At 41.8% G+C, this 23,190-nt stretch overlaps 2 protein-coding genes across 2 annotated transcripts; one reads left to right on the top strand and one right to left on the bottom strand.

The window, feature by feature from the left end:
* Positions 1 to 359: 359 nt before the first annotated feature.
* lipg (lipase, endothelial) lies at positions 360 to 5,581 on the bottom strand. Its single transcript, XM_024275240.2, has 10 exons — positions 5,310 to 5,581; positions 4,570 to 4,754; positions 4,303 to 4,482; positions 3,001 to 3,112; positions 2,705 to 2,923; positions 2,261 to 2,503; positions 2,016 to 2,136; positions 1,532 to 1,756; positions 1,063 to 1,167; positions 360 to 992 (listed from the first exon to the last, which is right to left on the bottom strand). Exons 1-10 carry the CDS (start codon positions 5,395 to 5,397, stop codon positions 980 to 982), a joined length of 1,491 nt encoding a protein of 496 aa, XP_024131008.1. The 5' UTR covers positions 5,398 to 5,581; the 3' UTR covers positions 360 to 979.
* A 1,788-nt stretch (positions 5,582 to 7,369) lies between these two features.
* Positions 7,370 to 17,834, top strand: LOC112148277 (E3 ubiquitin-protein ligase KCMF1). Its single transcript, XM_024275241.2, has 7 exons — positions 7,370 to 7,888; positions 10,380 to 10,547; positions 10,707 to 10,846; positions 11,582 to 11,683; positions 12,911 to 13,091; positions 14,839 to 15,154; positions 16,457 to 17,834. Exons 1-7 carry the CDS (start codon positions 7,762 to 7,764, stop codon positions 16,782 to 16,784), a joined length of 1,362 nt encoding a protein of 453 aa, XP_024131009.1. The 5' UTR covers positions 7,370 to 7,761; the 3' UTR covers positions 16,785 to 17,834.
* Positions 17,835 to 23,190: the final 5,356 nt, after the last annotated feature.

The raw sequence follows: 23,190 nt of genomic DNA, 5'->3' as shown, positions 1-23,190 counted from the left end.
AAAAAAAAAAAAAAAAAAAAAAAAAATTTTGTCCAGTTTCCATGTCGTTTCCTTCTCAGATGAGGTACTAAAACACTTCAGTCCTCACAGGCCCGTTTGTCAAGTTTCAGAGCCCCTTTTTTGGCCCACGAGTCAAAGTTTAACAAGACTTTAGACCAGGGTTGAGCAAAGAGAAACACTTTTTTAAAAGAAAGCAACCAAATAGTTGCTTCCTTATTCGTAATCGAATTGTGAGGATCTCAAGATTCCCAGATCTAGCAAATAGTGAATTTCTACAAAGGAATGTATAGAAAAAAAAAAAAAAACCCATCAACTCTGTTACCAAAAACAGTTTGAAAGAAAAACAGAAGAGACAAAACTTTCTACAAATAAGTCATTTTATTTTCTTTTTTTCCTCCAAAAAGTTATTTACATTATGTACAAACATCCCATAATAAGCCATATGACACTACACTCAAAATCTCACGCGCCAAAGATCAGACTTCAGTTGCCACGGCCATAATCTCAGCAGAAAGACATCACTTGAACACTAATACTGCATTTGAATGAAAAACCATTTGCTTCATTACTGGGATGTGCTTCTATAAATAACATTGGTCTTGCAGTGCTTTATTTTTTATATAAATAAAATACATTAAAAAAACAGACATACAGTACGGAAACCAACTTCTGGCTTGTCCTCAGTGGCACAACTCTGTTCAACCTCAAAAGTGCACACAAAAGAAAAAAAAATGGTTTGCAGCTCATTGGACAACCTTAACTTATGCAGGAGAGCAGTCACAAGCGGCCTGAGCTCCATTTGAGCAGTCCTTTTCTCCTCCAGACACCACAAGTCTTTGTTTTAACATTCCACAGTCCAATGAAGCCCGTTTCCCCTGTGAGCTGATCAATCCTCCCACAAAAAGTGCTCGAATGAAGAGAGGCCAGCGCCTCCCCCAAATCCATGTTGGGTCCCCCATTTTGATGATCCACGATGTCGTTACATAGGCAACCTGTTCAGAAGACAAACAATTACTACCACGTTGATAGCTCAAAAGCATTTCCTAAAAGGAGATTCCATACCTTTTCCTTGGCTTCACTTCCCAGCCGTCGCGACATTTCACATAAGTTATCGAATCGCCTGGAGAGATCTCCGTTTGTGAGGGGTCTTGTGCACAGAAAGTGTACCTGCAAATACAAATAAGTTGTTAAGCTTGATTTTAATTGAGGAAGTTGGACTCCACCTACATCCGAAATTTGAAAATTCAGTCAGAGGGGTGGGGCTTGGAGCAGGGCTGTTATCAATGATGTCAGACTTCTGAAACTTGCATTGTTTGACCAATCACAAAATTCAACTGTAATACCTCAATTCAACCTTTAGGAGGCAGCACACAATGACTATTTAAGAGTTAATTTTATAAAAAAAAAATTTGCATCGATTAACAGACAGTACTTTTAAAGTCCCATTCATAGAAATAAACAGCAAAAAAAGTTGATTTAGGGTTTGGGTACCCTTTAATAACCAAAAATCAGGTTCTCTTCGTCAACTCACTTCTTCTGCGTTTCTCCGGCTTTCACACGAATCCGCCGAACTTCCAAAATGGCTCTGGCGGGTTTGGCGTTCCAGGCCATGAAGGACTTCTTGATGTTTTTCCACATGGAGCCCCAGGATTCAGACGCCCCCTCCCAAGTCAGCTGGATCTTCAGCAGGTCACCAATGTCTTGTTCAGTGAACACCAAGAAGGTGTTTGTGTGGTTCAGACCAATAGAGTCAGCACTGTGAAAAGAGGATTTTTTTTATTATTTCCTTTTGTGCAAGCACCCTTTTAGAAATAAGTAGACCATTAAAAGAAAAAAAAAAAAAAAGAAAGAAGTCATGCCTTTGCTGACTGAACCAGTTAGCATTGAAGTCATGACTTTGCAGGAGGCCAGTGCAAAATGACGCATGTTCAAATTCCAAAAACCCTGTCACAAATAGCTGCACTTCAATATCGCTGCAGCTGCCAAGTCACCCGTGCACAAGAGGAGGAACTTACGTTTCCACTGGCACGCTTCCCGTGTCGTTCTGGGAGCCGTACAGCTTGACAAAGAAGGTGGGATCGGCATTCTCCGAGTGTTTTCTGTCAAACACGTGCATCTTCATCTGGTAGTGATACCCTTCAAAAGACACCGGCCGGTTAATAATCCACAAGCGTGTAGTAGAAACTGGAGTAATGATGGCTGTTAATCATCAACTCCAAACAAACAGTAGTAAGAAGGAGGTTTTAAAAGCGTGGCTAACCTCCAAAGGGAGTAACGGCGCGAGTCTTCAAGTACATCTTGCTGTTTCGCCTCTTGCGCATCTTTCTGGCGTTGTAGCCAATGCTGTTGCAGCGGTTCTTGCGGCAGCTGAGGCAGATCCCCTTCCGGAAGCGCTGGGGGTCGGTGCACTGGAAGGCGTAGCTCACGTGCTCCTTGTTCATCAGGGAGTCGACGAAGAGGTGCACGGCCCGCTCGTGTTCGCACTTCATCACCTCCATGAAATCTGGGGGAGTGGAGCGGCTGTTAAAGGAGTCCTTTGATAGGCGTTTCAACTGTTAACGTAATTCAAGTAGATTCTGAAGGAGAAAAGCGGCCAAGCGGCCGCTTTTCTCCTTCAGAATCTACTTGAATTACGTTGATCTTTTTAAGGGTTGAAAAGTTACAATACATCAAACACCAGAGGGTTCAATAAAAGGCGACCTACTTCCTGCCATCGACAGCACATCCGTAAGTCCACATCCAGGCTGCACCTCGCCACCGTTGGGGTAGATGTCAACATCTCCAATGGCTTGTTGGATTCCGATGCTCACGCCCAAAGCCTCTCGCGTGTACGTGTGCAAAACGTCCACAAAGTCGGCGTCGTCGGGGGAAAGGCGCTTCTGCTCCTCAACACCCTCAAACATGGGCCCTGCGGGATCCAGACCTAACAAAACAAAACATAAGGGTTGAGTTTCTGGGAAAAATATTCACGCTTTTTACAGAAGTATGACGTCAACTTACCAGTAATCCTTCCGATACTTCCTTTTACAAACGTTCCTGCATAGCCAGCTACATGAGCGCCTAAACTGTAACCGATGAGGTGAACATTCTCCAAAGGAAGTGCCTTTTCATCCTGTTTTAAAAAAAAGAAGTACAGTTTAGGTCGGGGTTCTGCAACCTGCGGCTCCAGATCTACACGTGGCTCTTTTATCTCTCTTGGTTAAACATAAAATAAGTCATGGAGACTGCTGACACAGCCATGTCGACCGTCAGAGTCAGCAGCTCCGCCTAACCAAAGCTACCTAAAGAAAACAAATAAACAAAGCCTGCAAACTAAGACTACCAACCCCAAACTAAAAGAACAAAACCCAGCAGTGTAAGACTGCTGAGGACAAAGAGGGGGGGAAAAAATAAAATAAAAATAGCAATTCTTAAAACATTTATTTAACTTAGATTAGTTAAACTTATAAATTGATAGCTGAGGTGCACATAGATGATAATATGTGGGTTTTTACATCCGTGTTGACCTGAAGACGTCTTGTTTGCTCAACTCTACCTCCAGAATATGTCGATTTATATGAAAAGCAAAACTTTGGTAAAAAGTTTGATCTTTTATGAGTTAAAAGCACATTTTAACTTATGCTGCACAATGTTGTTACTAGCTGCCCAGAGCTGCACTGAGATGATCCTGTTTGGCTCAGAGCATCTTTTATTTTGAAAATAAGTTATGTGAGCTTCTGCCAAATTTCTTAAAGGTTAAAGTAAGACTTTGATTCCTTTTAGGATTTGTCCAAATGACTTATTGTTAAAGGCTGCCAACCCCTGGTTAAGGTCAATGTAAAATGCTTTAAAATTCTCTAAATCTATTCTTGTTATGTAGTTGTTTGATTCATTATTTGGACTGGAAGCCAATAAAAAAAATAAAATAAAATAATAATAATAATCAAAAAACTTAAATAGTTTGAATTAAAACCAGTTTGGTTCCCAAAGGCGATGATCCACCCTAGATCTATTCGCAGTCTAGTTTCCAGCCAGCTGTGCCTCATTTACCTGGATCAGGTGTGTTTAGTCAATTAGATCACCTGATCCAGGTAATCAGGAGGTAAAAATGCATGGAATAAAGTCTGGCTTAGATGGAACCAAACAATGTATTTTAAGCACCACCAGTTACAGTAAATGCAGGCTTCTGGCTAAAAACCTCAGTTTTGTTTCTGATAAAAGTCCCCTGTGTTTGGTTATAGAAACCCTGTGGTACATTAGCGTCAAGGGTTTTTTTCCATTGCAGATACCACAGAGGGGAAGTGATTGTGCGTGCCTACGCACCTGGAGCCAGTTGAGCATGGCAGCGATGTCTGAGCCGACCATGTGCGTGTGGTTGACTGCATCGGGGTAGAGCTGCTGAGCCAAAGACAACCAATCCACCACCACAACGTTGGCCTCGTTTTCCCTCTGCATCACTGCAGACACCAGCTTACGCATCCAGGTTTCGAACATGCCACTCATCTGGGAGGGGGAAAAGCAGAGGAGTCAGTCTTTGATGCCATTCAGTTTCATCAAGATAAGCAGAACTTCGGTTGAAGAGATGCATACCGTCCAGCCATGGATGATAAAGATGGTTTTAGCTGTGACATTGAAGCCACATTCTTCTAAAGAAGCTGTTTTTCCTGTCTGCAGGAAGCAGCCATCCTGCTCCAGATCCAAACTCTTCCTCATGTTGTACTTAATCCGACCATGTTGAGCCTTGCGGTTGGACCAGTCTTCCGACTCTTCTTCGTCTAAGAATAAAAAAGGATCAGTGTGACATTTTAGCCTCTTTAATAAGACATGTTTCATCCACTCTTTGTTGCAGCCCCAACTTGTAATTAGTACATTTTTGCCCAACTGGAAGCTAAATTACACCATTTTAAGATGAGAAAATGCAGTATTAAAGATCAAAGAGTCTTGAAATGATCTGCAGCTGCATTTTAAGCATTCAAACTGATAAAACAACATTTATAATGGTTAAATTGGCTTCAGCTGAGCCGGTCTCATGCGCGCTCTGGAGAGAAGAAGGACGTGGCGGCGTGCGTCCTCCGCCGGTCGCTTTAAGACTCCAGCAGCTGAAGGACACGTCGCAGCCTTGGCTCGTAAATTGAAACCCGGCTTTTTGGTTTAACTCCCTTTTCTGTTCCACCAATTCGGATTTATGGCATCCAGATTTCAAACCACGCACCAAAATGAGATATTTGAACCATTTTATCAGATTTGAACCAATTTGGTGTATTTTGTCCGCGCCGTGAGGATTCCTAGTCGTTCCAAGACAAAGAAAAATGAATAAAACACAGCCTTACCTTTCAGAACAGTGTTTGCGCCAGCAGCGGAGGAGATCACACATAGACAAAGAAGGAAATTCCATGATAAAATGGCTTTACGATTCATTGTCCAGTTACAAACAAAAGAACAATAAATTTGATTTAAAAAAAACGGAACCGGCTTTAAAAAAGCGTTTTTGTGCGTTTCCAAACAAAAGTGAAGCGTTGAGGTGAATCCGGCGATGGCGGAGCCGGTGCGCACACGCCTGAGGGAGCAGCAGAAATGTGTAAACCTGCCTCTCTGAGCCTTTTTGAGTTTTTAAATAGTTTCCCCCCTTTCAAGTCATCTGATCATCGGCTGATCTTTTGTGGATCTCATTGGTCAAGCCCCCATTTGTTTACGTTGAGGGCGTGGCATAGGGTTAAATGCGGAGCGTAGTATTTTCTCACGTTGTGGGTGTGCGCGCCCAGTGACGCAAGAGCACTGCCAGCATTGTGTGGAGAGGGTCCATCAACATGCCTTTTGTCCCCAAACACACTCAGATTACGCACAAACTGGGCGAAAATGTGCTCCAGGCGCGTGCGTAAAGTTGTGGTTTTCAAGCGTATTGTTGTCTTTACAGATGATTATTTTCAACCAGCCACCCCCCCCCCACCCCTCTTCGTCCTCCCGGCCTGGCGAGCCGCCAAAGCATCAGCTTTAGCTCAGGGGTCGGATTGATGAGCAGAAGAATGGGCGCACTCACGCAAGGGGTCTCCCCAACAAAACACCACTGTTGCGCGTACATACATCAGCGCCCACCACAAGGAAGCGACACCTGCCAGCCCTGCAGCCCCCCCACCACCACTCCGGGTGCCTGGCATTTGAACAACTGCAAACAGAGCCACGCACAGACGTCTGCAACTGGGTCACCGGGTTTCATGGATCTAAGAGATCCAAACACAATAAAACGATACCAAATGATGGCGAACGTTTTCTCATTAATGTTTGTAGAGGTGGAAACGTGTTGGGGCAAACCTGGTGCTGAAAACCTTTGTTAAATAGAACACTGAGAAAAACTTGAAGAACACCGAGGACCTGAAGTCCTGACGTTCCAGCTGGCAATCTCAAAACCAAACGAATCTGCTGTATCCAGTCTTTTTTTGTATCCATAGAGTACTTATTCTGCCTCCCATGAGGGATTATTTTGACTTTTTATGAACAAAGATCTCCCAAAAAAGCATTTTATTTAATAAAAGTTCACAAAAAAGTAAAAGTCCAACATTTTCTTCTTAATTTGTGAACAACTAAACAAAACAAATGAACAAAATGACAACATAAGTGCTTTAAGTTTTTGAAAAATTACATTATTATTGTTTTAAATTTGCCCTGATGAATCTAGAAATTTACAATAAATTAAATGAACTCTCAAACTTGCTTAGTTCAGCTTTAAAGTATTTCAGCTTTCTTTTTCCCACAGAGCTTGTCATGGTTTGTAAAAACCCATCCTCCTGGAGGGTCAGTCCAGTTTGCCTGCACTGTGCTGACCTGCTCCGTGTCTGTCAAGCCAATGGTTGCAGTGCCTAAACAGCCAGGTCAATTTGTTTATCTCTGGGTAGAGAAAGAATTTGGGAGCTTAAACAGATTTATCTAGTGGTGCATTTACTCATTCCATACGTTTTTTTTGTTAAAAGCTTGAAATTGAATCATTTTCTCCAAACCACATTGTTGCACAAACCCAGGCGAGAATACTTCTTCCGATAAATTAAGGTCCATAGTTATACATGGGTTCACTCCTTGTTAAATCCAAAACAACTGTTGTTTTAGGGCTTCGGTTTTTACATTTTTAAGTAATTTCAAGAAATATTTCAAATATTATTGTATTCCTGTATCAGCATTTAACCAAAAGTACATGAGAAATGTAATTGATAGATGCCCCAATGCAAGTGGTAATTCTTATTTATCCTCAAATTTTAAAAATGCAAAACTTTATTAATTTGAATCACCACTTTGCATCAAAGTTTTAAGAAAATGCTGCAGGAATTTGCAGTTTCCTTTACCATTTCTGATTAATTTGAGTGAAAATTATCCGATACTTAAGCAGCATAGTGAATATTGTGGTAAAGTTGTTTCATTTTTGGTTTCCCTTTAAGGTGACTTTTCTTTTTTTTGCATTAAGATGAATTTTTTTTTTTGCTCTTGTCAAATCATCTTACTGATTTTTGAACAAATCTATTCTGTGTGCATTGATTTTTATTCTTATTCGTTCTTTTTTTTTAATCCTAACTGTTCTTTGGTTTACTTGAGAGTATAATTTGTATTTCTGCGTTTATTTTAATGGTAAAACGTAGCAAAAGATTAAAAATACATAAATAATCTCAGTCACGTGGACAAAAGGGTACTGATCGCTGTCAAACCAGAAGTAAAGCAACGGCGCCCCCATGTGGACAAACGCGGAAGTTCCGGACAGTGACACAGCAGGAGGTGGAGGGGGGGCAAACCGGATCTTTCATGAGGGAAGAGGCCAGGGACAGCCAGCCAGCCCCGGCTTCTCTTCTCTCTTATTATTCCCCATTTCAAGCCCGGAAGCCCGAGCAGGGGGGCTGTGTTGGAATTCGTAGGATGTCCCGTCATGAAGGTAAAAACAATAAAACGCAAATATACAGTTCCAAAGTATAAAGCAGTATAAAAACGTTGACAGTGCATCGTAAGCTAACAGCAGCTAGCATAGAATTTCTTAATTTGCTGCTCATCGTAGCAAACTTTAGCAGCCGCTAACGACAGTGGTGCTGCGATTGGGCTTCAACAAATATTTATCATTAAGCAGAGCTTCCCTTGCTGTTACTGGTTCAGGAAATAACCCGAACCCTTATGTTTAGACAGCGCTGTCACATAAGCTGAAGACGGTAGTTCAGGTTAGCTAAGTGCTAGCTCACTAGCTAGCTCACTAGCTGTCTGGTAATGTAGGTTATCGTTGACAAGGAAGGCGAGAGCCGAAAATGGGAAACAGAAAAGGCCGAATCCCGATCAACAGTGCGGGGTCCGCTTCTTTTGGATATTTTTGAGTGTGTTTATTTTCTTGTTCTGAGTTCATAATTTAGCTGTGTGAGCTGTTGTACGGCAAACCAACATCCACGTCGTCCTTGTCGCCAACCTTGCTGTGCTAGTTCGTTCTCGGTGACATGCAGCATTGTGAATACACGTTTTTTACGCGACACAAATAAATACTCGAAATCAAGTTTACGACCGACTAGCTTGTCAGCTAAAGTGTCTGCTAACTGCAGCCGGTTTCTGCGTTAACCGGTTAGCTAGCTGCAGAGGTTAGTCGGGCCCCGGCGGCCTTTTTATTCCACGCTTCTGTTCTGTTGTTGTTATTGTTGTCAAGTGTCCTGTCAAGTGTTGTGGTCAAGTGTGGGTATTGGGTTGTCGTGGCTTTAGTGGGTTCGTGTGGGGAGAGCTGGGTCAGGAGAGCTCCGCGGCTGTGGATGAAGGCACCGGGACTATTCGCACCACTGACCCGGCTGTTCTGACACACAAGCCGGGTCCCACTGATACATCCACATTGGTATAAATCTGAGTTTAATTAACGTTTAGCCGGGTTGTAATATTGCTGTAAAGTTGGGATTCGTAACAATATGAGTTTATAGTTTAGCAAACTAGTTTTGATGATCTAAAGTTTAACGCATAGCTGAAGGACAGGAAGTTTCTTTTTTTTAGCTAGTTGTCAAGAGATTAAGCTCTGATAATAGTTTTGTAAACTATTCCTGTTGTCAATAAAGATATACAGATGTGTTTTTAACTTTCCCAAAACCTTAAATAGCAAAACTCAGTTTCAGTTTATATTATTTTTGTAGCTGCACATAGAGAACTAGTCTTACAGACCCGATCTTTACTCAGAAAATATGGTTACCTTTAAAGAAAGGAAATATAAGGAAAATAAATCAATTAATCATTAAAGCCCTAATTTATGCCAATCTATTTTGTTCATCAGATATTATATGGTTACATTAATAAATCAGTGGATTTACCAGGTAACTATCAGCTGCTGTCACAGACTAAAATAGTCAATAATGGCGTTTTAGAAAGTGTTTTATTGTTGTAACTTCTCTCAAAGTTTGCAGGTTATTACAAAGCAATTTTCCTCGTTTACTTCAACATGTATTAATTTTTGTTTCCTGCAACATTTTATGGTCACATCTATCAGGGATTTATAAGGTGTTAAATCAAATGTATGTTTTGACGGAAATGAACCAGGTGGATCAACATGCAGTGTGACTCTCGCTACTACAACTATACCTCTGAACCGACCTAAAGGAATGTAAACGTGGAATGACCCGCTGATCGACCTGTACTGTTGAATAAAATGTGAAACAAACACAAACAATTAAGCTAATTAATATTTTTTTTTCCTTTTCTAAATATATGTAATTTATATAATTGCAAGAAGCAAACAAATCCAGTCTTTTCAATATTTTTTTTTTCTGGTTTTAGAAAGCAAGAATGAGTGATGTTTATCATCCAGGAATTGAAATAAATTCTGCTTCTTCATTTGAAACTCTCTTCTATGCTTCAGCAGGTGTCACTGTCTTACAGTTTAGATACTTCCAATGCAAAGCCATATGATGTGTCATCGTATGGCTAAAAGGACAGAAAGCTGGATTTACACATCTTCACACCATGGTGGTTGCCAGGTTGGAATAAACAACCAATCAGCCACAACATCTGCATCTTTTGCACAGTTTTATCTGTGATTGTAGTGAAGTTAGAGGATTTTTTTTTTTATGAGCTTAGCAGTGGTGACTTGTCTTTATGTGATGCATTGTGGTCAGGAGTCTTTGCTGAAAATTGCTGCCATAGTATTTTACTTTAAAAGCAAAGTGGCTGCAGGGTGGAGAGTTCAGAAAAAACACTGTCCTGATTATCTGAAAACTGCTCTGCTGCTTGCTTCCATGATGGAAAATCGGTTTGAAAATCAGACCTTATTTTGTTTGTTTTTCTGCACAAGAAATGTTGTTGTAGCCAAATTAACTGAAACCCTCTGACGTAAATCTGCTTTATAAAATAAGTTTGTATGTGAGCTATAGCAGTACTGAGCATCTCTTTGTTGTGTTGTGTCTGCCTCCCCTCAGGTGTGAGTTGTGACGCGTGTTTAAAAGGAAACTTCAGAGGTCGACGGTACAAATGTTTAATTTGCTACGATTACGATTTGTGCGCATCGTGCTACGAAAGCGGCGCAACCACAACCAGACACACCACAGAGCATCCCATGCAGTGTATATTAACACGAGTCGACTTTGGTAAGTGACTGACATTTGCATCAGAATGTATGGAAAGCTTTAATTGTGACCTTTTTGTTTTACGGAATCGTTGACATTTCATGTCAATTTATGCTTATATTTGGCACTAGAGTGTTCGAAGTGCTTCAAGATTCAAACTAAGACTCGATCTCCTTTCAGACCTGTACTATGGAGGTGAAGCCTTCTCCGTGGAACAGCCTCAAGCTTTCACGTGTCCTTACTGTGGCAGGATGGGCTACACGGAGATCTCCCTGCAGGAGCATGTGGCTGCAGAGCACACGGAGACCTCCACAGAAGTGGTACGGCGAAACCTTAAAAGCCCTCTGGATGTTTGTGCAGCTGCAAAACGTTTCCATCGGTGCCGATATGTTTTTCTGGTTGACTCCGATTAAACTAATACAATCAGGAAATGTTCCTGGCGTTACACGTGTCTCCCAATTTAGGGATGCAGGGTCACAAGTTAGGAGCTGCTGTAAATCATGTTTTATCTGTTTTTATCCCGATAAACGAGCAGTGCAGCTACGTGAGCTGGTCTTCAAATGATTGGATCAGGCCTTTTAAAAATAAAATCTGTGTATTTATTTGTCTGGCTGCCACGATATAATTACAAAAACAAAACAATAAAACATGAAACCTTTTTAGTGCCGATGAAAAGGGAGCAGAACAAAGAAAACTTCTTATTTATGTCCCTTTTACTTAATGAATAAAACCTTGTAAATGTTTTTACACAAAATACATTTTCTGACATCATCTATTGTTTATTTATTGAAGTTTAATTAATTAACAGAATTTGTGTGTTTATTTTTTATTTGTTTTTTCATTTCCTGGAAGAACTTTAGTTCCAGATCTGCTTTGTTTTCTCTGTCTGCTCTTCAACTACCATGAAAGCTTGATTTAGCATAAGCAGAATGTATTTGTATCGTACAGCAGCATTTTTTCATCAACCTTTATTGATAAAGTTCATCAAAAGCTGGACGAATTTGATTTGTGGATGTGTGTCAATCTTTGATTAACGTTCACTTCCTGTCCCCCAGATCTGCCCCATATGTGCAGCGCTGCCAGGCGGCGACCCCAATCATGTGACCGATGACTTTGCTGCTCATCTCACACTTGAACACAGAGCTCCAAGAGACCTGATATCCTTTCCAAGCTTCTCCTAGCACCTCCACATGCAGGAGTCAGATCAAATCTATGACATGTTGCACTAAAGAACCTGAAGTTGATGCTTCCAGAGGGACGTCTCGCTCACAGCACTTTAGATTTACAGGAATGTGGATCTGCTTTCATTTAACTTGCACTTCCCCAGTTTTTAATTCATGATTCAGACAAATAAATAAATTTTTCCTATTGCAGTTTTGAAGTGGGCGGGCTTAAGCTTCTGGGACACAACTGTCTTAAAACCCAGAATAAGCTGCTTTTCCTCATGAACATAAACACTAGTTTATTATTTTAAAATATAAACTTGTTATTGGGGGACCTTAAGTGAAGTTTTTAAATGTTTTTCTCTATAAAATCCTCTTTATTTAAAGATAACAGCCAGGTGAACTTTAACCGTTTAACACCGGACACATGCTCTTTGACGTACCATAAGTCCTCAACCGCTCATGCCATCAACACAAATCAGCTGATTGATGTTTATTAAGCACTTTACTGCTAGAAAGTGTTGCATATCAGTGCAAAGCTTCCACATTTTAACAACGTGTTAAACAGGGGCTCTCTGTGTTCACACTGGACGAGCAGGGAGGGGCTTCTCCTTCTTTTGCTACCGTTTACTGGCACACGTGCGCCACCTACAGTTGAAAGTGTATTAATTTCTCTTCCATGATCAGTTTTCAAACGGTTGGCACTTCCATGAAATAAAGGGAACGTCATCCGTGCGTCAAGTTCAAACTGGTTTAACTTTACGTCCTCTCAGTGACCGCACGTGTTGTTCGTAGAGCCTTCAGACTTGCGTAGTTTTACCTTCTCTAATGATAAAAAGGACTTCAGATTGTTCATGTTATTCCTCATCCAGCCACTCATCCGATTTCTATGCTGAACTATTGTTTGTTCTGCAGCAGAAACTACTCTGTGCTCAGAATAGACAGAACAGACAGCAGGCTGAGCGTCTATTTATAGAACGCTTTGACAAACACGGTTAAAAACATAAAATTTGGTAAAAATACTCTTAAAAGCTTCCAAACTGTTTTGTTTGTTTGCACACATTTACATTTAGTCCTGGGAGGGTCATGCTGCTGCATCACTGAAGTTCGTGACTTCTACAAACAAATCAGTTTTTTGTTTTTTGTTGCAAATGCAAAAGTTGTGGGTTTGAATGTTTGTCTACATTTTCTCGTGACGTGTTCCTTGACGATGAGCGTCACGACGAGTCTAGCGGAGTGAGGCACGTAAGGAGGATGTTTCACCCCGGGCGTGGGCTGGGGGGCCCGCGTGCGCGCAGGTCCAACATGCATTTTACCAGCAGCACTACGGGGGGGCTTTCCACCAGTCAGAGTTCCTCGCAGAGCTCCAACTACAGCAGAGAGGCCATGGACCCCATCGCAGGTCAGTCACGAGGTTATGCCGCGTCCCCTCGAATAATGTCTCCAAATCCATCCACTCCTGTCTTAAAGCGGCTGACGGCTGAATTCAAACACCCCAAACTGGCAAAGTTGACAAAAAACACAAATGTATTTGTATTTTAAACTTTCTAATTTCAAGCCCGGATAAACATAAAATCTTAACCAAACCAAATGTATAAATCAGACATATGATGAGGAAACTGATTCGCTGTGAGGGAAAAGCTGAAAGGAAAACAAATTAGAAAATTATTTCAGCAGAAAAGTCTGAGGAAACAGAAGAAGAACCTTTGACTTCAAAGAAAAAAAGGTGCGTTTAACCGACAAAAACCAGGAGTCTTTACTCCAAACATGGATTTATTGTGACAGTTGTTTCCTCACAACATCATAATAATAACGCAGAACATTCAGCAGCCGCCATTCTAATGTCATGAGGATGTTGCTAATAAAGTTTTATTTTATTTAAAAAATAGCAGTTTTTGTGATTTTTATTTTATTATTAACGTATCTTAAAAGTCAGATGAAACTGAAGTCGGTGTCTAATTTTCTATTAATGTAATTTTTATTATAGCTGTTTGCAGTTATGGGTTATAGAAAAACCAATATCATATTTAAAGAGCTCCTAAATGAACTGTAGTATAGGAATGAAGTTTAAAACCGTTATTTTAGAGAGAATAAAGGAAAACTTTACCGTAAAATTTTAGATTTTTTTTTTTAAATCAGACCCCCACTTTAGCCTTGTGCAGGCTGGTCCTGGAAAATATAGATGTTAAACTGGTTCGTGAGAAAGATTGGAGACCACTGATGTACAGAATATGTGTAAATCTAAGAACATGAGTGGATCTTTTTTTTTATGTTACTATATTTTATTTCTGTATAGGTTTAGATTTTGAGTTGAAACAAGATAGAAAATTGTACAAATATTAATGCCTGAGAAAAGTGTATAGTTTTTACAGCCTTAAACATTTATAATAATTGTAAAATATAAAAACAATAAAATAAAGATGATTACTTTGCGGATTTAATGTCATATTTCGGAACATAACTCCTGCGATAGAAAAGGGACCTCTGTTCTGAGCTTTGAGAGGAAAGTGAAAATAATTTGAAGAAGATAATCTTAATTATAACAACCTAATGCAGATCATTCAAATAGATATTTTTGTATCCCATTCAGTCTGAAATAGACTGGAGCGAGTTCTTCCTGCTATGGAAACTGGCAAAATCCTGAGTTGTTACTTAACTTTTCTAACTTCTGTCACTTTTTGAAAATATCTCCGTCTATTTTTAAGTGAAACCTGAACGTTGAGTCGGTGAACTAAAGACGAGATCAAATGTGTGAAGGATGTGCAAGAAAATGTTGTCTAGAGAACCCTGGGCGGTTGCCATAGCGACGCAGCGTTCTGGGTTTTCATCTGGTTCAGCGCTCGGCATTCAGCGCCTCAGCTCCAGCTGTGCCCTAATGAGTGTCGGTGTTCAGTGTGCAGCGCCGGCCGCCGCTCTAATGACCCGCTGCACCGGCGGAGCCCCGATCCCCGCACATGAAAATAACCGGACTTGTTTGTAGTTTTCTACGTGCGTGCGAGCGCACGGCGCTTGTTGATGAAGCCCGCCGGCTCTCCAACAGACTGCAGATCTCACGTTTTATTGGAGGAGGCGGAGTCGGGTCGGCCAACGCTTCGCTCCAAACCACGATCGGAGATTCCTGACAGAAAGCCTCTTTGTTTTCCCTCCAGAGCTGCTGTCCCAGTTGTCGGGGGTGCGCCGTTCGGCGGGGGGCCAGTTGAGCTCGGGTCCCTCGGCCTCCCAGCTACAGCAGCTTCAGATGCAGCTCCAGTTGGAGCGCCAGCAGGCGCAGGCGGCACGCCAGCAGCTGGAGAGCGCCCGCAACGCCACCCGGGGAGGCCGAGCCAACGCAATCCTCACCGCCAACTCGGCCCCCGCAAACCCCGCCCCCAGCACCAACCACACCAACAACCCCAGCCCCAACCCGGGACTCCCCGAGGCCAACACGCAGCATTCTGCACACAACTCCCAGTTTTTACTCAGCAGGTGGGGCTCAGCTTTGACTCTCTCTGTGTTCACAGACGTACGCAGAAACGGCGTTCAAGCATCAACGAAAAGTCGGTTTCAGGCACAAAACACCAAAAGTTAAACCAGTTGAACTTTAACCCGAGAACACTTTTGCTATAAAAGGGTAAACTTTTGACAGGTCATTTTTACCCAATAAACCCAATAAAAAGTATTTGTCATAGAAAATAGATCAAAATGTGACAAAACCTGATAAATTAGTTTTCTTTTATTTTCAACTGTTTATGTAACAAAATGGAAAATAAAAACATAGGAAGATCCTAAAAACATGCTCACTGAAAAATTAGGAATTTGAGAACAAAAATTCTTAAAAACATAATGATACTAGAGACTTTGGTCCACCCATTCCTGTGATGAGAGACTTTACCCAGACACCTCTGACACTCGGGAAAATGCAACTTAATGAAAATCATGTAGATACTTCTGCTTTGATGAAAATCTGCGTTGATAGTGCTCTAGGGATAAACGATCAGCCGCTCTGATTTGGTAGAGGTCTTTTTTAAAAGACAGAAGTACCAAACTGATCGAAAATTGATCATTAAGGAGAAATTAATAATTGTGGATACATCCAAGTTGGATACATTTTAGAATAGAGCTGTGAATAAAACCCCAGTTTTGTATCACTTTAACATTTTGTATTCTTCCAACTACGTACAGCAAACTCTGGCTCTGGAGCCGTATGTGGCCCGTCAGACTGGAATAACTTATGATAACCCTTTCCTTTAACTCTAATTTTCCCATAGATGGTGCACTAAAAAAAAAGTTTAAGGTGCAGAAAGTGATTCTGCATTTACGTGGTGTTGGAAGATTTGTTGTATTTATGATCATTTTTCCCCATCATTCTAACACTACATGAACGCAGCATCGTCTTTTTTCCTGAGGGATTTCAACCCATTTGTGCAATTAACTCTAAAATAAGAAAACAAAAAAAAACTCTTTTAAAATGTTAATCAGAGTTAAAGAAAGTTTATGTCCAAATTCCATGTTATTACACTCCATTCATCTGGTCTTAGTCCGGCTGTACTGTTAAATTTTAGGACTCTTTATTACGACCCCAATGGGCTGACCTGGCTCAAAACCAAAAAGAAATATGAGAAACAAAAAACATGATTAATTAAATAAGGAACCAAAGATACTGTCCTGAAAAGCAAAAGGGAAAAAACGAGTGTGCTGGTTAAAACAAAAAGACAAAAACATATGGTAGCATGATAGTGGGCGGGTTTCAAACTAGCGTTTACGTGTCACCTCCCCGTCTGTCCCCAGGCTGAGCGAACCCCGGCTGTCGGAGGCGGAGCGGCAGGCGTGCGAGGCGCAGTGGGCCGACCGGAGCCTCTTCGTCACGGAGCTGCTGCTGTCCACGCTGCTGCCCGACCAGGACGCCTCGGCCTCCTCCTCCGAGGACGAGGATGATTGTCACGGCCCGTTGCGGAATTTCGCCGACTTCCAGGCCATGGGCTGCGTCGAGGTCATGACGTTAGACGTGGCGCTGGAAAACCTTAACCTCAAGGAGAGCGCGCCTCCAACCAAGACGACAAAACCCACCACGAAAACGGCGCCTACCAAGAAAGAGCCCCCCGCGCCGCCCCTTTGATGACTCTGCCACCTCCCTTCCCTGAAGCCACCATTGAAACCGGCTGACCGCCGCGTCAGTCCAACTGCCAATGGATGAGAAAAGACTGCAGTTCCCTTTGGCTTTTTGTCCCCGCCCCCTTTTATTTTTGTTTTGGTTTTTCTGTTCCCCTCGGTGATTGTCATGTCAGCCGTCGCTCCGTCTCCACCACACGTTTTCTGTTGTGTATATTGAATAAAAGTAGTGAGACGCGAGAATGTGTGGCGGCTGCGAGAGAGAAAATGATTATATAAAGAAATTATTGAAGAATCTATATGAGAGGCGATAATCAGCTACACGTAGGCCGTGTTCCCTTTAGCCCACGAGCTAGTTAGCCGCTGGAACAGGGAAAAAGCGCTGCTGTGTATTTATAGATATTAAGTAAAGAAGTGCTTGGATGGTTGACCACGACGCAAGCATGAGCTTAAATCACCATGTGCCCATTTTTAACTGCACAGTCACCAGGAGGGTGTGGGGGGGCTCTCTCTGAGGGTGTCGCTTTTTGGTGCGCAGATTTGAAGTGTTTGGCTCCCGTTCAGTCCCCTCCCCCTTTTGTGTGACATCACCTGTTTTGGGTCACATGACCTGGCTTTATATCGACTGTGGGCACTTTGAATCGCATATCCGGTGTCCACGCGCGCACACACACACTACAGATGCTCCACACGGGGAGGGGCCACGATGGAGGAGCCACGCCCCTTCCCTGGCAGTCATACGGTTGTCCCGCCCCCCTTCCCCACCTCCGGTCCTTCTACTCAAGGCCACATGCTTCTTTCTCAAGCTCCTCCTGATCCAGAATTAATCTCTCCATTACTCATGAATGCAAAGATTACTCATGTGACTTGAAGGAGAGAATTGTGTATTGCTCTTTCCATAAATTCCTCTCAGTCAGAAAAGGTCTTTGTATGCCTCCACTGCTACCTGAAGACATGCATTGTATGTTTTTTGGCTTCTGAAACGAGCCAAACGACAGGGTAAACCTTTGTTTGGAGGACAATAAAAATGTTTTTGGATGGAAACAAACTAACCTCATTCTGCTCCCTTTGTTTTGTTTTAAATAAAAAAAACGTCCAGTTCACATTTTCAGAACAGAAACCTTCAGATTTTGTCTGTAAGGATCTGAGTAGTGGACATGAGGGCAGCTGTGTTTTCCCTCACAGTGAGGCGCTGAGTGTCTGATGGAAAAAAGAGTCGGCGATGCCCTGAGGAGAACTTTCTGCTCATATGACTTCACGCTAAAATGACAGCAACACAAGCAGACCGAAGAAGGACTAAAGTAGAGACATTTGAGAAAAACAGATATTTGTAAAAATGAAGGGATTTAGGGGTGTCCAGACTTTTTTCAGAGGGCTAGATTTGGTGAGATGGAACCATTAGGGAAACTATTTAAACAAAGCTTTAAATTTGAACCATTTAATTAACATTTTATTGCAGTAAACACAGTGGGGGCAAAAAGTATTTAGTCAGACGAGAGAAGCCTTTAATTTTTACCATAGATATGTCAACTATGAGAGACAAAATGAGGGAAAAAAATTCAGAAAATCACATTGATCGTCATGCTGAAAGAGCCACGTTTCATCTTCAATGATGGAAGGAGGTTTTCAATCACAATCTGACCATGTATGGCCCCATTCTTTCTTTCCTTTACATGGATCAGTCATTCTGGTCCTTTTGCTGAAAAAACAGCCCGAAGCATGATGTTTCCACCCCCATGCTTTACAGTAGGTTTAGTGTTCTTTCTCCTCCAATTAGTGAATAATTAAAAATTATAGACTTCTCTCATCTTTTTAAGTGGGAGAACTTGCACAATTGGAGGCTGACTACTTTTTTACCTCATAGTACATCTCAATATTTTTACTAAAATTACTGTACATTTTTCTTATTGTTCATTGCCAGTTAGAAGGCCACTGACAACATGTCTAGACAGAATTTAGTCAAGAAATCATACCGTTTTTAAGAAAGTGCTGAGGGTAGCATATTATTGTTTTTATAAATGGAGCCTGAGGGCCACATTTGGCCCACGGGCCACACTTTGAATATGCCCACTTTCGACTTTAACTTCATACTTTAGTTCAAGATTTGAAGAAAAATGCACTTTGTGTGCACACATGTATACATCAATGAGTTATACCTATATTCAAATGTTTGTTCATTTTCTATAAATGCAAAAACTGGTTTTAGCATTATGAAAACATAAAAAAAGAATTCATTCTAAATGAACCGAAATATCTTGAGTACTTAATCACTTAAAGTACTATTTCCTAGTTTAACAGGGATTTTGAAAGCCAAGTTGCACAGCTGCACGACTTACAGATATAAAAAAAGACCGATTTCTTCAACTGTCAGATTGAAGATACAAGAAAAAAAAAAAAACGTTAAAATTATGAAACGTCTCATCCGGGAAGATCCAGTTTTTCTGGTCACTGATTAACCCTCCATTATTCCTGTTGGAATTGTTCTGTGTTGCTGCAGAAACTTGTTTGACTCAGCCGGCTGAGAGCAGAGCGGCCTGTGCCAGCTCGCTGAGTTATGATCCGGAGAGAAGCCGCCTGGAGGGACGGGACAGATGCTGCCCGTCTCCTGAAGGTCAGCTGTGGAAACGGAGCCAGGAAATGAGGAAAACTCAGATGAAAACATGTCGAAAGTCTGATGGGAATACCAGAACATGCTTCTAAACATCTGATCGAATTAGGATTTCAAATGAAAACTAAGATTTGTGAAGATTTACAGATTATTTTTGAGCATTACGTATTTAGACTTTTCTGTGAACCTGCTCAGATTTCTCAGGATTTCAGGGATTGTCTGGTTTTCCAGAGTTTAGGAACATTGTAAAAGAACAGCAGTATTTAAAATATGGTTCAACCTACAATTGGAGATTTTTTTTTCCCCATAATACAACACCTGAGTGCCATAAAATTAAGTTGCAATTGAAAAGAATCAGCCTTTTATGATATAAATGATACTATTTTTATTATTTTATAAAATGACACACTCTCAGATTTTATTAAAATATTTCAAAAAGTCACAAAAAAAGACAACTCACATGACGTTTGATATTCTTTGTAATTTTAATTCCCATAATTTAGTTAAATGCAGACATTTTTCCACTAAAATCTTAAATAAAAACATTACAGTACGATATATGCAAATCAGAAGAGCTTTAAGATTTCGTCAGAGCAGGCTACAGTTTGTTTTTAAATTCATTTGTTACTACCGTTTTCAAAAAGGACCAGACGAAGAAGGAGCTGCAAATATTAAAGAGACGACGAAGGCCTGCAGGCCAGCAAAGGAGCACATTCTATTACAAAACAGACTAGAACAAGGAGATGAGCGCACAGCACATCCATGTGAACTGAAGCCCCGCCTCCGCACAGACAGCAGAGGGCGCCGTTGGAGCGTGGGGCAGCAGAACCAGGAGACAGCAATGTCGTTGCACCTTGACGAGAGTTTCTATTGCACATTCGGGGGAGACAGAAATGGCACATTCTGTTTTATAGAGTTTCTCCATAGAAAGTGTGAGATGTACAGCAACTTCCTCAAATGGCAATTCCACAGATTTACAATGAAAGATGAAATTCTGCCCTCTTCAGGTGGGAAAGCGGCAAACTACGCCATCTAGTGGCTGCTGGCACACATCATGCAATTTCTGCAGCAGTTTGTGCTTTTTTGTTCCTTTTTGATTCTCCATCCCGCCACTAGATGGCAGGTCTTTAACTTTCCCTCCTCTCTTTAAACTGTGCACCTCTTTTGGCCTATCAGGACGAAGAACTCACACACGCACACACAAAAAGATGACGGTGAGGGGACCTGCAGAGAGCGTGGTGATGCACAAACCAGATCGGAGAAAGTTGGAGTTTGTCTATAAACTGTGGAGAGATTGATTCCTGCTTTGGAAATTCTACATCTCATCTGACAGACAGACGTAGAGGTCATGAGAAAACGCAGAGCTGTGTGTTTATTATGGACGGATGGATGACTCTTTCCATTGAGTCAGCAGCCGTTTTTTGCTCTGACGTCCACCGGCTTCACCTTGATGCAGATCTACATTTTCAGAGCGAAGGGAAAACAGAATCCTCTTTCTGCAGGCGAATTATCTGCAGCATCTTTCTGACTCTCTGCTTCTGCACATTTATTATCTTGTACAAGTTAAGCCTCAGAGGATTACCAACTGGAAAAAAAAGCCATTTCAGATCTTTTGCAAATTGAAAAGTTTTCCAGGCACTCTGAATAAAAATAGGTGTGCAGAGCCGCTCTCTGCAGCCCCCCTCTGTAGAACACACAGCCTGTGGGCTGAGGAAAAGGTCATGAGCCTCCAGAGAGGTCACAAATCGGCAAACTCCACTTTAGTTTTCGTTTGCTCCGGCAGCTCATGACCAAAGCAGCAGGGAAACAAAATTACAAAGTGTTTTCATCCGAAGTTCAAAAATAAAAATGATAGCTTCTAATCTGATCTACTGGCAACCGACACGTCAATCTACGCTTTCGAGAAACCCGCTGGGCTGGGAGGAAGCGTGGCGCATGGCGCCGCACTAAAACTGGACCCTCTCCAGGGCCGACGAAGGAGCGGCTTCCCGCCGAGCCCAGCGTCTCCAAAAAGGTCTGGAAGCTCACCCAGGTTAAAACTCAGATATGGTAGAAAAATATAGTTTTGATGAAATTTTCTCGTTAGTAATTCTGTTACTGAATTGCACCCAAACACGTAGTGTTAACAGTAGCAGTGTAAAGTGACAAATGATCAGCACTACTACCATGAAGGATAAAATCACACATTTCCTCGCACTCTCTAGACACTTCTGGTTAATTTTTTTTCACTTGCACTTTAAAAAAAATCTTTAAATTGTCTTTCATTGGCATCATTAGGCAACCGTTTCTTTTTTTTGTTATTACAGATACTCTACAATATGGTTACAATGTAAACTCCACAGTACTTAATTACTTTAGTGTATCTGCACAGAGTAAAACACAATGTTACAAGGCATGTGGCTACTTAAGCATAGATTTGTTCATTAAAAAGAAAACACAGCACGAGAACAACAGCTGGCATAAATTTTGTTCAAATGAAAACAAAAAAAAGCTTTTTGTTCATCTGCAGGTCACATGACCTGCTTTGAAAGCTGGTGATGATCAGTTCTATCCTCTTGATATTAGCCGACCCCTGAACGTTTCTGGAGCACAGATGAGGGGGAAAAGTTCACACTTTTTCCACGTCTGTGCTGCTGAAAGTTGTAAGAATTTTTTGTGTTTTGATACGAAGTCCGACGCTGGAAGTGTTGGCTGAGGCAGATGCTGCGCGTCAGGATAAAGGTTTAGAGTAACCCGACCCAGGTGAGTGCAGAGGTCTGTATCATCATGATATGTCGGCATGTTTCATGGGGAACTGGGGCAGATCGTTGCATAAAAACGCCGTTATAGCCTCGGTCGATGTGAACATCTGTTACTGAATCTTGCTGATATTCTGAGTTAAAGACCCACTCCGATCAGTTGTTTTCTGGGACATAATTTCTCTTCGAGCTGTGGGTGGAACTGTTGCAGTGGAGTAGGCCCGCCCACACTTCCCCTCACCGATCTGTTTTACACTCTGCTGTCAGCTTACAGTCCACCTCTGAAGGTGCATTCACACCGAACGCCATCCGTGTGGCGGAGGCGGCCCGTTTCAATGTAAAGTCAATGGAGCAGACACAACAAGAGGCGATCTGAAGTCCTGCGGCGCGATTTGAGCGGCGCAGCCAAACTTTAAATATTAGAATTTTGACAGGTCGCTGTCAGCCAATCAGGAACTCAGCTTTGGGAATGCGACGTTTTCAGTGACTCGATCAATGGGTAGAACACTAACCCAAAGAGAGCGTTTTTGGCCAGAACTTCCATCCTTTCCATTTACCCACTGCAGCCGCGGGTTTGCAGAGCTCAGTCTACTTTCGCTCCCGCGGCGGCGGAGCTTCTCGCTTGATATGCCGGCAGACAGAGAGCCGCTGCGGGGTGTGGAGGCTGCCGGCTCCTCCCTCATTGAGACATTAAAAAAAATAAATAAAAAACAGAGGTCTAATTTTGTTTTTCCCCCTTGGATTAATACGAGACAGTCAGCCTTCAAGCTCGGCCACAGAGACGCAGAAACACAGCGGAAGTGGCCGTCATACAGACTCAGCCCTCTGTACCAGGAAAATCTTTTAATAATAATCATAACCTAGACATGATTACCCATGTTTTTGTAGAACTCTTCACCTGATTTATTTCTCAACATCATCTGTGTCTTCCATAGATTATAAGTGAGAAATCCACAGACACCGTTCCTTATAGCGATCATCCTAAAAACATTAGCTGGTAGCTCCTCCCACATGCAGACACATTTGACAGGCGAATCGCGTTTGGTGTGAGTACACCTTAACCTAAC

The sequence above is a fragment of the Oryzias melastigma genome, linkage group LG9, assembly GCF_002922805.2.
Source record: "Oryzias melastigma strain HK-1 linkage group LG9, ASM292280v2, whole genome shotgun sequence".
In the NCBI taxonomy this organism is placed as follows: domain Eukaryota; kingdom Metazoa; phylum Chordata; class Actinopteri; order Beloniformes; family Adrianichthyidae; genus Oryzias; species Oryzias melastigma.
The sequence above is the reverse complement of the archived record's forward strand: the minus strand, read 5'-3'. Positions and strand labels throughout refer to the sequence as shown.